This window comes from Wyeomyia smithii, chromosome 2 (genome assembly GCF_029784165.1).
Source record: "Wyeomyia smithii strain HCP4-BCI-WySm-NY-G18 chromosome 2, ASM2978416v1, whole genome shotgun sequence".
Taxonomy (NCBI): domain Eukaryota; kingdom Metazoa; phylum Arthropoda; class Insecta; order Diptera; family Culicidae; genus Wyeomyia; species Wyeomyia smithii.
The window spans coordinates 193,484,846-193,498,467 of NC_073695.1; the positions used below are offsets into that span (position 1 = coordinate 193,484,846).

The 13,622-nt window shown below is 38.8% G+C and overlaps 1 protein-coding gene across 4 annotated transcripts in view; it reads right to left on the reverse strand.

Moving 5' to 3' along the window:
- The window catches only part of LOC129721956 (NAD kinase-like), a 63,432-nt gene that overhangs the window by 17,180 nt on the left and 32,630 nt on the right, over positions 1-13,622 (reverse strand). Inside the window, exon 2 of one of the 4 annotated variants that reach the window (XM_055675091.1) lies at positions 12,516-13,297. The exons of 2 other annotated variants lie outside the window; for them this stretch is intronic. In XM_055675091.1, coding sequence (XP_055531066.1) covers positions 12,516-13,093 — 578 coding nt within the window. In that variant the 5' untranslated portion in view covers positions 13,094-13,297. Of the gene's footprint in view, positions 1-8,854; positions 9,070-12,515; positions 13,298-13,622 lie in introns of those variants that run through there. One more of the 4 variants, XM_055675095.1, reaches the window with a different exon arrangement.

Below are 13,622 nucleotides of genomic sequence, written 5' to 3' on the forward strand. Positions count from 1 at the left end.
GGGAACGGAACAAAGGCTACGGTTATGCAGAACGCGAATGCCGGCGCGATGCGATTCGCCTTACCGTGGTGAAATGTACAGCTCTTTTTAAGGCGAAGTAGAGCTATACATTTCAACAGATTTCGTCTTGCCGAATCGCATCGCGCCGTTATTTGCGTTCTGCATGACTGTAGCCAAACACTAAGCGACGCAAACACGTAATAATAGTCAGAGTATGCATGTAGATGAAGATAATTAACTTTGGATTATAGCGCAAAACGAGAAAATATTAACTCTTCAAATAATCATTTGTGTTCTTCAAATTTCAGTTGTTCAATTTAATATCCGATGAAATGTTTGTTTATTATCTGATGAAGCTCTTATATAGGCCAAATGATGCATTCCCAATTTACTAGGTCCATAACTCTGCCGACCGTGCTTGGGAAAGCGCGGTATAACGACCAATCAGAGGTCGAATTTTGTGTTTTGACAAGGCTTAAGAGTTTTCAATAGTACAATAGTTCGAATGATACAATTGCAATTTCATGCATTTGGTAGGAATCTTAGAAGATTTTCTAATCGATTGCTGCAAAAACGAAGGAAATCCATCGAAAACTAACCGATTTATTAGCATTTGAAATTTTTCTCACTTTTTTCAGTTTTAGATTTTCATTTTACATCCGTATGTAGCCGAACTTCCTGAGAGAAGTATTTTAATTCAAAATTAAATCTTCATTAATTCATTTGTTGTCCTTATAAGGACAATTGTTCAGTTTATCATTGATAGTGAGGACTAAGGCGCACGGTCAACACAATGAGAAAGGTGTTTTCACATTGAAAACTAGACACGGCTTTACTGGAGGAAGTGTTGGCAAATGCATCTACCGCTAATACCACCACTATCATACGAAAGCGCGTCGTTTCATGTGGGGAATATCAACAACGAAAAATGACGCGCGTCTAAGCATAACCCGAACTTTTTCGCCGTGCTGCTCCCATTTACTTCCACATCGGCCTCAGGGAAGTACCGGCTGCATCTGCATCTACCGCTGAGGCTGTCACTATACTGCTATTGGTACCAAAAGCTATTAACTCTTCAAATAAGTGTTTTATTTGTTCTCAAAAGAACAATTGTTCAATTCAAAATCGGATTTACGCAATCGCATCTCTGTAATATTACCGACAATAATATTGTTCTGAACAAACTGATACAACTTTCCCATTAGGCCTCTGCCATAATAGACGCGAAAAGCGACGCGAACCGATTCGCTCAGCTGTAGGTTAATGTACAGCCATCAGTAGAGCTGTTCATCAACCTACGGCCGAGCGAATCGGTTCGCGCCGCTTTTCGCGTTTACAATGGCAGAGGCCTCAGAGAAAGTTGCTGGCTGATGTATTCACTTCATGCAAGCCTGCTGCTGATGCTTCCCGCTACCACACTGAAACAGCATTTTAGTGAAGGGAGTGTCGTTGCATCAGCTGACCCTGCTACTATCGATGCTGATATACCCGCTGCAACAGCTACGCTATGCATAGCCATGCCACAGTTGTGGCCGCTATACACTGGCCCAACTGCTGAGCAACTGCAACGCTATCCGTAGCCATGCCACAGTTGTGGCCGCCATTGGTATCCGCTGTACCTGCATCTGCTGGCCCTGCTGCTATCGATTGTGAGATCCGCTGAAACTGCTACGCTTATTCGCAGCCATGCCACAGTTGTGGCCGCTATCCGCTATCGATGGTACCCACTGCTCGCTCCCGCTGCTGCTAAGGGAGGACTGCTGTTGTCGCTGTTCAGTACTACTATGAGCGGCTTCGACTAAAACAGGCTATTATATAGGGATGAAAATAGGAATGAATTATTTTTCGTAGGTGGTGGAATGACATAACTTGAAAAATATGTGTGACTTCATTCCGGCTCAGAGCGATCATTTGATAAGCTCCACCTCTTTTTTCAGTTTCTAAAGTTTTTCCTCAGTTTCGTAGTACGGATGCACAAAAATGATTTCTTGTCGAACCGGACCGATAGCACTCTCATTGAAGCAACAAAATAACATGTTTTGTGTCGTGTTGCGCAGCTTCGTTGAAGAAAATGTTCCCGTCCCCATGTCGCATGTAAGCAGATTATTGCGTTCAGTAGACAGTAGATAGTGTATCCAGCGAATAAACACCGATGGTGCTCTCACACACGCAACGGTTTTAACCCGTATCTTATTGCGGTTTGTAACATCAAGCGGTTTTGTTTGCTCGCTGTTGCGTGTTGCATCATGTTGCAACTTGGCAGCTGGGAGACGACGATATTCTGTTTATGCTGATTGATTGAATCGACTTCATATTAGCTCTGCATAGTCGAACTAACTGCTTTTGTGAATGCGTTCTAACAGGGCAGTTTATTTTTAATGTCGGTTATGCTGATCGCAGCCTTTGCGCTGCCCCTACAGTGGGGGGTTTACTAAATAAAGTGAAAATTAGACAACTACAATAAAATTTGATTGCATCCCGCACAGAATGTCTGCTTGTGTTGATGCCAGAAAATTATTAACCTTCAATTATTTTTTTATTTGCCTTGAAAAAGGATGTTGCGTTTCAAAATCGGTTGCTAATTACAACCTTTGAGCTGCCCTAACATTGGGGGAATTAAGATACACGGACAACATGCACTGTGAAAGCTATTTCACATTCAGTAAATTAGACGGGTGCGACAAATTTAAATTGCTAGGATGCAACACAAAATACTTGCTTGCGTTGACAAAAATTATTAACTTTCAATGACTTGTTTATTTGCCTTCAAAAAGGCATTTTAATTTCCAAAATTGGATTTCCTGATGGCAATCTTCATGCTGCCCCAACACGGGGGGAATAATGGCTGTCTGGCGACACACGCTGAGAGAAACCGCGCTGCTCCTGAGACGTGGTGACCAACCACAGGCCTAGTGCTGCTGCTAAGGAAGGACGACTGCTGTTGTCGCTGTATACACGCTGAGAAAAACCGCGCTGCTCCTGAGACGTGGTGACCAACCACAGAGCTAGTGCTGCTGCTAAGGAAGGACGACTGCTGTTGTCGCTGTCTAGAACTATTATGAGCGGCTCCGGCTGAAACAGGCTCTTATATAGGACAAATAGCATGTTTTCAATTGCAAGGTATATGCTCCTGTCGACCGTGCTTGGGAAGCAAGTATATAACGACCAATCAGAGGTCGAATTTTTCGTTTTGACAAGGCTTGACTATTTTCAATAGTACAATAGTGTGAATAATAAAATTACAATTATCTTATTTTGGGAAGAATCTTAGAAGATTTTCCAATCTATTGCTGCAAGAACGAAGGAAATCCATCGAATACTAACCGGTTTATTAGCATTTGAAATTGGACATATTTTTCACTTTTTTCGGTTTTAGATTTTCATTTCACATCCCTATGTAGCCGAACTTCCTGAGAGAAGTATTCTACTTCAAAAAGTTCCGTCAATAGTGGTAACCAGGGCTGTCATTAGCAAACTCATTGCGCTCAGTGTGTGAATTTTACGTCGAGGCACAACGAGAACGATACCTACACATTTTGACAACCAACAGGCACAAAGAGAAAGAGCGAAAACGAAATGACTATGAAAGATATCACCAAGTGAGAAATATTTCAAGAGAGGAAGAACGGAACAACACTTTGTGCTGCTTTTTGTGACACATTGCGTGAGAACAAAGAGCTTCAGTTTGAGCAGTTTGCGTTGCGTTGCGGGTAGAAAAAATAGCAGAGAAAAGGAAGCAAGAAACGACGTGTTTCTTAGGACATATAACGCACGTCCAGACATGTTTCTGTCCCGGTATTCATATACAATCGCTACATGCATTCACTACTGATACCGTTCATTAGGGTGGTAATGACTTGTATGGGAAAAAATTGTACTTCGTCGCATTTAGAAGTTCGTTCAGTCGAGAAGTGAAACTTTAACTGATCGATTATTTCATTTTTTGTTTTTGTATAACACCAGATCTCGATGTTTCATGCATATTTAAACATTTGGTATCAGAATTTTTTGATACAGTCAGATATTTTTACGCGGTTTTTTATACGCGGATTATTTAACAAGGTTTTTTTCTACGCGGATTTTTGAATTAACGCGGTTTTTTTTACGCGATACCGCGCTAATTCAAAAAAAAATTCGCGAATTTCCGAATAAACGTAGGTTTGGAACCAGAAACGTTTAAGTGTTTATCTAGTAAAATACTTAGACCAAAAAATACCCTCCGCCCACCGATCCAGAATGACCGTCAAAGAGGACAATTTCAAATACTGGTTCTAGAGCGTCTCGGGTTTTTTTCTGAAGACCTTCTTCGTTTTTAAATTAACGCGGGTTTTTTTACGCGGATTTTTGAATTAGCGCAGTTTTTTTACGCGGATTTTCGAGTTAACGCGGTTTTTTACGAGGTACGTATCCCCCGCGTAAAAAAAACCTGACTGTATTCAGAAATTTATAAACTACCTGTGAATTTTTTTCATTGGTCACAAAATAGGGCTTTTGTGTTCCCGAAGATTAAGCTGAAGTTTTGTATGGGAACTATTTTCGAAGACTCGAAGAGCCCTACTTCTAAACGAAATTCGAAAAGTCGATTTCTATTGCCACCCCACTGTTCATGTACAAGACATATTGCGTCTATCTCCGGGAAGAAACTATTTTTAGTTTTGAAACAAAACCCATTGAGCAGCACTGAAAATTAGCTCCTAAATTATTTCAGTAAGAGTCAAATGAAGTGCAAAAAAATTTAATACTATAATCGTTCGTTTGTCAAATCCGATAATCATTGCCCCAAGCAACACACAAAGTAAGACACAATGTGTGGTGTCGCACATTTTGGCAAATGCACAAAGCGTACTCAGTCGTATTTTTTCGGTGCGAAAGAAATACAAAAGAGCGAATAGGGAGATGAGAACACACACGAAATATCGGGAGTGGCACGCACGGTTTGATGGCAAATGTGTTGTGTACAAATTTGTGTGGTTCTGTCCGCACTGAGGTGAATTCCAGCCCTGGTGGTAACTATTTTCTCTAAATTGAATATTAATCGTTTGCTTCTGGTGTTTAAGTTACCTATCAAAATAGTCATCAGGGCGATCATAAGTGCCATATTTAGTATTTGACTGAGACACTGTATGATTCAAAGTTGTTTTTAACGACTCACAAACGCTTAAACCGTTGATGAGATCAAAATTACACAGAATTACCTGACATAGCCCCTACCCTAGTAATTTTTATGAATCATACACCACGAGCCAAAAACAATCAGAAAATTGAAATTTCCCCAGTATATTCTAAACTCAATGATTTTTTCAATTTATATTTTTTTATAAAAAGCTCCTACTGTGTAAAGCGTGAAGATTAGAGGAAGTTTGGCAGGTGTAAAAAGTAAATTACTCAAAGCTGTATTCGCTATCGCTATTGTCATTGGTCAAAATTTTATAGCATTAATCCAAAATGTATAATTTGTGGCAATTCTTTTCACAAAAAGAACAAACGTCCAGTGAAAAAGAATATAAATTTTTGTTGTGTTCACTGTACCTGCATATGGGTGTCAAAAACTACAACGACCTTCTCGTTTTTCTGGAAATAAGTAAATTATGGATTTCAAATTTTCCAAAATAAATTACATGAATGTCATTTACCACTCAGAGAGGGACATTTACGCACAGCTTATTCTGAGGCATCCTCTAATCTCTACTTGACTTTTCCCGCACGCCAAATTCCAGAAAAAAAACTTGAAGTTAAATGAATACCTCTCCAGACAGTTATAATTGCCGATACTTTGCGGAGTAACTAACGAGGCTAGGTAAAGAGGAGCAGAAAAATGAATGTCTATAAAACGACGTGTAGAGGGAAAGGTAAAAGTATGAAAAATTTTTACTGACCACGGTGATAAAAAGTACCTTCCTTTCCCGTTATAGTCGTTAGAGATGCAGATGTAAACTCGATCTCTCATAATGCTTTTACTACTTTGTTCGATTCGTCACTTACCACCGTGACCAAACCCTACCATTCCGTCGCAGTCGCAGAGATGCAGAGGTAAATTCGGTCTCCGACAGCAACGACTGTGACATGTCCTTCCTCACAATCCCCTTCACTAGCTCAGATCCATCACGGGGGAGCAACTTCGAAATGTGCAGTCGTCAAGCTCAAGCTCAAGCTCAATTAAGAATAGAAATTAGAAGCAAATAAGAATTTCGCTTAGTTTTGTTTATAATAGCTTTGAGAGATGAAAGTTTTATCATGTAAAACTTTCTTAGGAATAGGATGAAATTGTCAATCTTGAAATAAGAATATACTCATTGACGGATAAACGCAATTAAATTTCTCAAATGCAAAAATAACATAACACTACCGCTCAAACTTGATATTTTTTGGATTCTTTGTGTAATTTTCTTGAAAAAGCAATTTCTAGAATGTCCATTGATATAAAATATTTGGAGATACGAAAAAGAAACCTCCTAGAAAAAAAGATCTCTTCGAACCAGAGAATATTTAAATTTTTTTTTTCGAAATCCTGTAACTCGAGTTTTACTCGTAATAAATATTTTTCGTTTAAAATTTTCTCAGGACCGCGATGAAATGAAGAATTCGCTATCCCTCCACAGTCTATCTTAGAACTGGCGAAGGCTCTAACTGAGCGTCGAAATACGTATTTGCATATCGTGAAAAAAAATATGTGAAAGTGATAAAATAAAAAGTGAAGTAGATCAAAAGAGGAATGTAAAGTTTATAGTAATTATATCGAAAGATCGAACCAAAGTTATACATCACAGCACTCTCCGCGAGAGCTCCAGTGAAAGAAGTTATAAATCTTTTGGAAGATTGGCTTCTCTCCCAACGCACACTGGGAAAAAACGAACCCAAAGTCCCACTAATTAGAAGCCGCCGGGCTGGCAACCTGAAATATATCATTTCTTATGTAAAATTGGTCAATAAATCGATTGGTGATGTTTTCATTCTGTGCAGGACACGAGAAAGGGTCTATATTTCCAAAAATACGCAAAAATAGGGTGAAAAAGGGAAAAATAAACCATTTTCCGTGCCCAGTCCAAACTGACCAATTTTACATAAGAAATATATTTCAGGTTGCCAGTCTAGCGGCGATTATTTAGTAGAAAATCCGAAACCCACAGGCCCCATTAATTGCTCGGGCAGGGCACGGGGAATGATCGTTTCTACCCCTTTTTACCCTATTTTTGCGTATTTTTGAAAATATAGATCCTTTCCCGTGTTCTGCGCAGAACAAAGAAACAAATCCAACACAGCAAATCTTACACAAAACTCACACCGCTAACAAAATATCGGAAAAGATTAGTTGTTGAATACAATGTTAATTCTACAAAATTTAAAAATTTAGGAAATTTGAGATGGATATAATTTACATTAGTAGAAAAAAAAACTAATTAAAACAAGATTGGGTGTACCAGAGACACTATTGACAAATTACGTAATTTATGGATGTCACCTTTGCATATCATGAAAAGTTATAAGTGAAAGTGATCGAATTTGAATTCAATTACAATTTTTGGCAAAAATATAAATTTCTAGTGACACTTTTATTGCAAAAGGAGGAAATCTCAAACTTTGAACTTTTGCATAGTGACCTTATATGAACAATTCCCTAAAGTTTGAGCCAAACGTGAAAAGGTTGTTGACATGAGATGGGCACACTTGATGTGAAATGAACCATATGATAAACTTTACTGGTTCGTTTAGTAATTTTTAAGGCAAGGCAGTATGAAAGCTCTCGATTCCGTTATTTAAATTGTCGATATTAATCTAAATTCAAGAAGTTAGGCCCGTTTTCATCGACTGATGAAATCTATGGATCCCTGACACTCTTCCGTAATTCTTATGTCTTCGTACTAGCAGATAGATCGAACGTATTGTCGATAAATCCGGACAGCTCGAAGAGGACCGCTAACGTTACCCACTTCGAATGCGGTGGTAAATAAACAGTGGCAAACTTATAGCGATTTTCTTTATTCCACTGTGTGCGGTCAAACCAGGGGCCTATAAACGTCAACATTTTGCCTACCAATCATAAATTCATCACGGCGGTAATATTTCATTTCAAATACTTACAAAACTTATCTTATTCATTGAAAGTGCACATTGTACTGAAAACAAATGTTGAGCTCTTGTTTTTTTTTCATCTAAAACGACATTTACTCGAGAATAAGTATACCGAAAAAATGGGACGTTTACTCTATTTCACTTGTTTTAGGGCAAACCAACCAAAAAGTGGGTACCAGAAACGCTGGTACCAGAATCAATGAGTGGTAGATGGAAAATGTATGGAGTTTGACAGCCACAAGAGCCCCCTGGGTCAAACTGCCGAGGAATAATAAAACGTCATCGCCATTTAAGACGCAAGTAAGAAAGAGATGCCAGATAATTGTTTACGAACTTAGCACGGCAGGTCAAAACTGGGTCAAAATCGAGCGAATAAAGAAGGGTTTTGACAGCAGTTAGTGCGCTTCCAGGTCAAAACGAGGTGAGCTGGTGGAATAAAGAAATTCGCAATTAGGCTGTATTCCTACTGGAGAATATGTTTCCTAATGTTAACAACTGGTTCCCAGGCCACGGCTTATTTACTCTTCTGCATCAGGTACAGTTCGGTCATAGAAACGCCATGTTGGATTCATTGAAAAGAAATAAACTGAGTTTTTCTTTTAATTTTCAACACATAGTAAAGTCCACATTGTAATTATTTTTGAAACTTCGTCTAATACAAAATCAAAGAATGATTCTTATTACATTATTTGAGATAAATAAAACAGTTGAAGGTACGGAATCCAGTTAAGCTTTTAGTTAAACTCATTCATCGAGCTGAATCCACTAGCTTGAAATCACTCACCACTCAGCTCGCCATTTTCTGATATCACGATCTGATTGATTGAAAATTCTAATTCTGTAACAACACTCAATGAAACGCCGATAAGCCGAGATACGATCCGTCAAGATTGTACAGATTACGAACAGCTGTAGCTTCCGAATACGGCAGTCTCTAACGCACGGCACTCGAACTATCTCTACAATTGCCCGCTTGTTTGTGCTGTCGGCAGAACAACACTGCGGCTTTGGAATCGGGAAGACTCTTCTGATGTTCACTACCTTCGAAGCGATGCTAATCAAACCGAACGTGGTTGATTAACATTTTGGCCTGTCGGCAAACGATCGCTGCACGTAAATATATTAAAATCGTCCGACTTGGCCATTCCATCGCATGTGCTGATTAAATTAATAGGGTACGCGAAGCTACCTGCGACGAAATTCGATCGAACGCTGAACCAGACGCAATGGAATCGACTCTATTTCTATTTACAATAGACCTGGCGAATTAAACAACCCTGCTTCTGTGGGGTCACGCCGTGTGAAGCAGAGGTCATAAGAAGCCTCTGCAATAACGATTAATGTGCATTCTAAATATTGGTAGCAACTACTATTGTAGATCAGTGAAAACTTGTTGTGATTGCAGCTTGAAACGATAAGGAGTTTTGCAGCCGCCTGTTAGTTAGAGGGACAATAACCGGGCTAGTCCAATGTTTCTGTTGACTTTTAGATAAGCTGGAAGACAGGGGCGAGGGCCTTATGCGCCATCATGTGAGCTTACTGCCTACTAACTAATTTTCGAAAAAAATAGCCTTACAACAGCGGCATTACTGACGGTTTTTGTCTTGTGAGTATACACGCTTACTTATAGCGTTATTTTCAGAACCAATTTTTTTTTTGTTATATGTACACTGGGGTCGTATTTTACGCGAGGAATGCGTTCCATATTTGTGTGGAACCGCGTAAAAAACGGCAAGTATAACGAAGAAAATCGTCCTAGAATGTTTGAACCTCGTTTGAATATGATAGTGGTCAATCTAGAGATCAAAATGTAATATTTTACACCAAAAATTGTGATTTTTTCGAAAACTAATATATGAATACTCGTGGTCTAAAACGGGAAACGTGATTTCAATAAGGTCGATATCTTGTACCGTTTTTGAGCAATAGAATAAAGCAATCCGCATAAAAAATACCTTACTGTGTTTGGGTTCCAAATAATCCTCAATTTTTCGGAAGTCGAATGGTTTTGTCTACGCTTGGCGTATCATTTCTCATTTGAATGCAGGTTTGTGTGGGAAAACCTGATATTTTTTATTTTACTTTCTAGAGAATGGCTTGATCTATACGTATCAAAAGGTAGGTTTTTTGATGCCTCATAACTTTGCCGAAAACACTAGAGAGCTAGGATGGCCCTAAAAAATGCTATAGCTGTTTGAAGCTGAGTATGTCGAATTAATTGCTAGAAATGATGTTTGCTGCCAACATTGCCAGTGTACCAGCGTCAGTCAGAATTCCATCAGAAGTAATCTCTGCAACTTGTACCTACCCTAGAATATTTACCAATACTTATCCGCTTAATCCAGCTGAGCGTATAAACTCGATACAAGAGGTTACTTCTGATGGAAATCTTACTGACGCCTGTAATGATTTTCTGCTTTTAATTTGACATACTCAGCTTTGAACAACTATAACTTATTTTAGGGACATCCTAGCTCTTCAGTGTCTTCGGCAAAGTTAAATAAATTTCTTCTTGAGCGCCTTAGTAGAATAGAATTGAATATTGGAAATAGATTATGTTTCCATTTAATTCTACCTCCAAAAAGTTGTTATGCATCTAAAATGTAATACTTTAACATAAAGTAGTGCAATTATAAAGCATTACTGAGCTCTTTGGAAAAGGAATTGCAAAGAAGTAGGTTGTCCCATACAAGTTTCCATACAAATTATAAGCGGAGATAATATCAATCGACTTTCGGTAAGTTTTGAAAAGTTAAGGGCCCCAAACGGAACCAGTGCTTTTTGAAGAAAATAAACAAATTGCCCTAAAGATTATTTTTATATTTTAAATCAAATTTGCCTTTTCCGACAAACGCACCCACTTTGTTCAAAATTTGATAGTTTCATCGTATTGCTCGACAATTTTCAGCTAAGAAACACCAATCACCCTGAGGTAATATGAGTCAATCTCGAGATATAACATTTTTACGAAAACAGTTTCCAATTTTTAAATTTTCATCAAACAATTCAAATAAATCAAACTGAACTTTCGATATTTCAATCATTGATTAACGCTAACATCGAAAACGTGTTTATTTACATACTTTTTGAAATAATAAAGCAAAAAAACTAGACTAAGACAAAAAAAAATCAATTTTCACACGCACAAGTCTGAACAAATCGGTGAACCTGCTCTCCATTTAGTTAATGCAACATTGATACTCAATGTACTCGTAAATCGAAAAACTATTCAATACTATCACTTTCGTTTCGTTACATTATTACGTGTCATACTTTCCATTGAGAGCTGTTACCTCAATTCAACTATCGGTGAGTCCAAATCTGTTCTCGTCAAAATTTAGTTTTCTTCGTCGATAGGAAAGAAAAAAGAAGAGCTTGTGAAACCATACCCGTTGCATCTAGTTTATGTCGAATTCGTTTTGACGACAGGACTATCCCGTCCCGGACTACGCTTTGCAGCTGAAAAAAAAACACTTTCCGAGCAGTTGCAATGATGTGCGTAATACCAGAGGTAGCTGTCACTTTTGTTTTGGTCATTATCGCCATTGTCTTTTATCGCGTTTGTGCTACTGTACGAAAAATTTGCCAATTTACTGAAAAATGACAAAATAACAAAATAAAATAAATAAAATTCAACCTGATGTTTGACCTGTTTGACATGCGAAGAACGATAATCAAAGCAAACCGATTTTGACACATTTTTTTTGACTTTGACACATACGTGTGAATGTGTTGGTGTCTACAAAACTGCACTCTGTTTCTTGCGCGGACTGTCCGGGACAGAAAAAGAATAGTCCGGGATAGTCCGGAAAATGTAAAAAAAACAGTGATAGGACAAAGTGTAGTCCGCGGGGTAGCTACACCGCAAAAACGAAAACGACATTAGATGGATTTCGCGCCAATTCGACTGAAGGATTGGAAACGCCAGACCAAAATTTAATGAAACTTTGTGGGTTTGGAAGCCTTACTAACTACTTTATTTTTCAAAACTTTATCTAGACCAACATTTGAAAAGAGCTGACGTTTTCAAACCTTTTTTAAATCAAGTTTTTAAACAGACAATTTAGTTTCCTGAAACTCTTTCAAACATTTCAAACGAAAACTTTTTCATGTTGACGGACACCCAGAGATTTATATTTATTGCAAAGTGGATTTGCGATAAGATTGTAAAAATTTTGCATACCATGTTCATGTGCCGCTGATGTTCACTAACTCATAAGTGACGAGGTATTCTTTGAAACATACTGATGTTACAGTAGAGTATATTTCGAAACGTCTGGAATTCCCGACAAATTGGAGTCAGCATGAGTTATTTTCGGGCCTTATGTAATGCCTCAGTCTAGAACCTTATTTCCTTAAGAACTAAGCTTCTTGGGGATTTCCTTATTTAATTTGCTAATATTTGACTGTCAGGGTAGAATGATAAAAGAAATATTTGAACTTACGGCCAGGTACCGGATCTCCGGCGACGCGTCTCTGACGAAAAGTAACCATCATCGTTAAGATAATCGTCATCGCTCCACTCGACATGTTTGAAGTTGCTGCCAACTGTGCCATTGCTGCTGCTGGCACTGGTACCGGTACTGGAACAGCTATTGCTATTCCGGTTGCGGCGTTTTATCACATGTACATTTGACTGGTGCCTGCCGGCGCCAACCCGATAGCTTGACGTCACTCTACGAGCCTCTTCATGCTGAGCTGAAGTGTTGTTAATCTCGCAGGTACTGGCGAAGTTTTTCTGCTGCTGATCAACTCGCCTGGCCGGTCCAAGTTGATTATTGTTTATTATGTCATCCATTGCAACGGTGGAGGAGAACGAAGAGTCGCCTGGCCGGCGGCTGCTTGTTGCTTCCGACGGAGTTTTAATTGACCTTCTCTGGGCCAACTGAAAGCTGCTGATGCTGCTGCTGCTACTACTATCAACCGTAGCAGATCTGTTCCAGGAGGACAATTTGTAATGGACGCGTTCCTCCAGTCTGGATCTGTGCAACGTTGCCAGGTCAATATCCGACAGATAAGCCATAGGTTTATGATGTTACACAATTTTGCAGTATACTTCAGAAATCTTGCCTAAACACACAGATTAATTTGTCAGATGAGCAGGAACTCGAAATACACGGTGAGCTTTTCACTAAATCCAGTCCATAATGTTGCAATTGATAATATACAATCTCCACACTCAATAACACTTGCGAACTCACTGATTTCACACTTCCCAATGCACCAACTGAATAATAAATGATTACTTTAGCCAACATCCTACTTAATTATATCAAGCAGCCAGATTTCAGCATCTTCAACGATCTGCCACCTGTCGTGCGCTTGCCCAAACCACTCGATCACGTCAACGGAACAAAACTGGATCATTTTTAAAGAGCACAGCTCAGACTCCAAATAGTAGACTCACGACTACTGACATCAGCAGCGACTATTACACGCCAAACAATAAATAAAACAAAAATAAATAAACTATTTCGACATTGTTTACATTTTCTTTATCTTGCCGTCAGTCGTCCTATCACACAGCAAGCGTCTTTGCGCCAAAACCAATC